Raw genomic sequence first — 3,556 nt, 5'->3', positions numbered from 1 at the left:
TTGTAGTTTCTCTTAAAAAATGAGAGACTGTGATTCCCTAATGACAGGAAAAGAAATCGGGCTTACACAGCATATGAATCTGAAATGGTCAACTTTTATGACCAGAAAATTAGGTAAGTATCATCTATTGTCTACCTTCTAGAGTATATTACCCCTAATTCAAGGCAAAGGAGGCACGCTTGGGTCAGTGGCATCCTTTTCCATTTCATTTTCTTACTGCCTCAATCTGGACTCTTAAAACACACCGAGCACAGACTCAATATACACTGAATGAATTGAATCTGAAGCACTATGGGCATTATTCAAGCACCTGGAGTCATAACCTAGAAGAGGCCTCCTTTCAACAGTAAAAAAAAATGCTTTAGAAGCAGGTCAGACAGGAAGTTCAGTCCATTATCTCCTCTGAGTTCACCCTGGGGAGAACAGAGAGGAGACTAGAGGACTGGAATGCATGGCATGCTCCCCTAAACTTTGTCAGTAGAACTACAGTGATGATGGGACCAGCTTATAGACCTGAAGTCCAATTCTCTTAAAACACAGAAGGTGAAACTGAATTCCAGAGGTGGGGGTGACCTTCTCCAAGTCATACATGTAGGTTGCTTGACTCCCCCCAAAATCAATGTAGTCCAGATGGCAAAACAAAGGGAATAATGGATGAAGCAAACCAGACAACAGTTAAGGAGTATATTTTGCTTGGGTTATCTGAGCACCACAACCTGGAGATGGTCCTGTTTGTGCTTTGCCTGGGTGTCTACTCTGTGAATGTGCTGGGGAACTCCCTCCTCATAGGACTGAACATGCTGGATCCCCATCTGCACAGCCCTATGTACTTCTTCCTCAGCAACCTCTCTGTCATGGACATCCTTGGCACATCCTCCTTTGTGCCATTCATGTTGGTCAACTTCCTAGAAGTCCAGAGGACCATCTCCTTTCCAGGCTGTGCTCTACAGATGTACCTGACACTGGCATTGGGAACCACAGAGTGCCTGCTCCTGGCCGTCATGGCCTATGACCGTTACGTGGCTATTTGCCAGCCACTAAGGTATTCAGAGCTCATGAGTCGGCCAACATGTGTGCAAATGGCAGTGATGAGTTGGGGAACAGGCTTCAGTAATTCACTGCTTCAGTCCATTCTGGCCTGGCGCCTCCCCTTCTGTGGCCACAATGTCATCAACCATTTCTTCTGTGAAATCTTGGCAGTGGTGAAACTGGCCTGTGGGGACATATCCCTCAGTGCATTCACCTTAATGGTGGCCACAGTTTTCCTGACACTGACTCCACTCCTGTTCATCTTCCTGTCCTACATTTTCATCCTTGCTGCCATCCTTAGAGTACCTTCTGCTGCAGGCCGCCGCAAAGCTTTCTCCACTTGCTCAGCCCACTTGACAGTAGTGGTGATTTTCTATGGCACCATCTCCTTCATGTACTTTAAGCCCAATGCCAAGGACCCTGACTTGGATAAGATTATTACATTGTTCTATGGGATTGTGACCCCCTCACTGAATCCTATCATCTACAGTCTAAGGAATTCAGAGGTGAAAGCTGCTGCAATAGCCCTCTTTAAGGGAGATCTGCTTTCCAGGAAAATGTCTCACTTTTACTGCTGCACTCCATCCCCATAGTCACTATAGACTGATTTGCTAATGACTTCGTCATTCCAGTGACTTAACTCGGTACTGCCTTATTTCTTGCTCATGCTCTGGGTTCATTAGAGGATGGTTAGTGTTTCTATGGTGCATCATCTTCATCTCTCTGGAAGTCACGATGATAAAACATCTACCATCTTGAATACTGTAGTGCAACATAACCAAAGGGGGAAAATAACAAAAGATGCATTGATTCTAAAGCTGCCACTTCAGTTTTATCCATCAACACAAGTCACCTGACCACATCTAGGAGGAGGCTTATCTTCCATATCTCTGGAAGAAGAGTGGAGATAGAGGTATTTTTTAAGATACTGATGACTACAAATTGTCTCTGCTGTGGGTGCAATCCTTAGAATGTTGTGCTGTTAGCATGTTGTGCTGCTATCCAAGAGGCCTTCCATCTCCAGCAGTTTGAATCCATCAGAAACTCTGCAGGAGAAATATAGGGAGTCTCCTGTTTATATCACAAGTCTCGGAAACTCAGGTAAGGGTCATTAAGAGTCAGAATCAACTCAATTACAGCAATCTGGTTTTGGTTTTGTTTTAATGACTACAGTACACAAGAGCAACTGTTGTGTTTTTGTTAAATATTTGGCTTCCTTTTCCTTGGCTACCCTTTCTTCATACCAAATGAAAGGTTATTCCTCTTGTGCTAGATTTGTCCTATGACAATTTAACCAGGTGAGAACTCTTCCCCAGAGTTTTCTTATTTTCTATGGTTCAGGTTCAGATTTAGAACAAGAGATATTTTTGTGAGACCTGAAACATCAAAGTGTACTAGGAACTACTTTTAAGTTCAGGTCAGTGAATGCTGCCACACATTGTGAGAGCACACACATCTTGTCACGAGACAATGGCTTCCCTTGTCAGGCAGGGGCCAGAGGCTGGGCCATTAGCACCTCGAGCTCCCATGAAATTCCTTCCTTGGTCTAATGAAAATCTCCATCACGTGCAGCTCCATGAGGAAGAGTACCACCTTCTTCCATAAGCCCCTGTACCATAACCATGTCACCGAGACTGCCAGCAGTGAGACGCAGAACCAAAGTCAACTTTGTCATGGGTCCTAGTTTTCTTCACTTTCTCTCACTCTGTACCCAGCTGACCAATGCCATGTCCAACAACAAATAACTGTTTTACAGAATCTTCCCAACCATTCCCCAATTGTATAGTATCCAGTTCCTACAATAAATCTCTTCTTAAAAACTATACACAGTAAGATGTTCATTAGGCTTTGTAATAAATTGGATAAATCAATGATAATTAACACTAGAAAATGAAATTTCTATGAAAGATTGTATGAAAAAACAATGTGATTTGTAAATCATCACTCAAGCAAAATAAATATTTTCAAAATCCCTTATTTCTCCTTCAGCGCTGTCTACAAAGGTTGCAGTCATCTCCTGCTTGCATAATCGCTGCTCTCAGATCCCAGTGAAGCCAAAGATCACAAAAAGAGGACCAAGAAGATCATCAGGCACCAGACTGATATGCCAAAATTAAACATAATCACCACAAGCCCAGAGGCACTGACAACAGAGTTTGGAGAAAATTTAAGGGCCAGATCTTGATGCCCAACATTTGTTATGGGAGCAACATGATGACAAAACACACGTTGCCCGGTGGCTTCTGCTAATTCCTAGTCCATAATGTCAAGGAGCTGGAGGTGCTGCTGATGCACAACACACCTTCCTGTGCTGAGATTGCTCATGTTTCCTCCAAGAACCACAAAGCCATAGTGGAAAGAGCAGCACAGTGGGCCACTAGTCACCAATCCCAATGCCAGACTGTTCTTGTTATTGTTACTGTTATGTGCCGTCGAGTCGCCTGTGACTCATAGCGACCCTATGTACAACAGCCCTAAACTCCGCTCTGTCCTGTGCCAATCGCACTGTCTCTGACACTCCCATCCC

The 3,556-nt window shown here is 43.9% G+C and overlaps 1 protein-coding gene across 1 annotated transcript; it reads left to right on the top strand.

Annotated features, from left to right (window-relative positions):
* The first annotated feature begins 650 nt into the window (after positions 1–650).
* Positions 651–1,622, top strand: LOC102854795 (putative olfactory receptor ENSP00000348552-like). The gene has a single exon (XM_006886948.1). The coding sequence runs from the start codon at positions 651–653 to the stop codon at positions 1,620–1,622; it is 972 nt and encodes a 323-aa protein (XP_006887010.1).
* The last annotated feature ends 1,934 nt before the right edge of the window (positions 1,623–3,556 follow it).

Source organism: Elephantulus edwardii, unplaced genomic scaffold (assembly GCF_000299155.1).
Source record: "Elephantulus edwardii isolate Elephantulus edwardi_28Jun2011 unplaced genomic scaffold, EleEdw1.0 scaffold00052, whole genome shotgun sequence".
Classification (NCBI taxonomy): domain Eukaryota; kingdom Metazoa; phylum Chordata; class Mammalia; order Macroscelidea; family Macroscelididae; genus Elephantulus; species Elephantulus edwardii.
The sequence above is the reverse complement of the archived record's forward strand: the minus strand, read 5'-3'. Positions and strand labels throughout refer to the sequence as shown.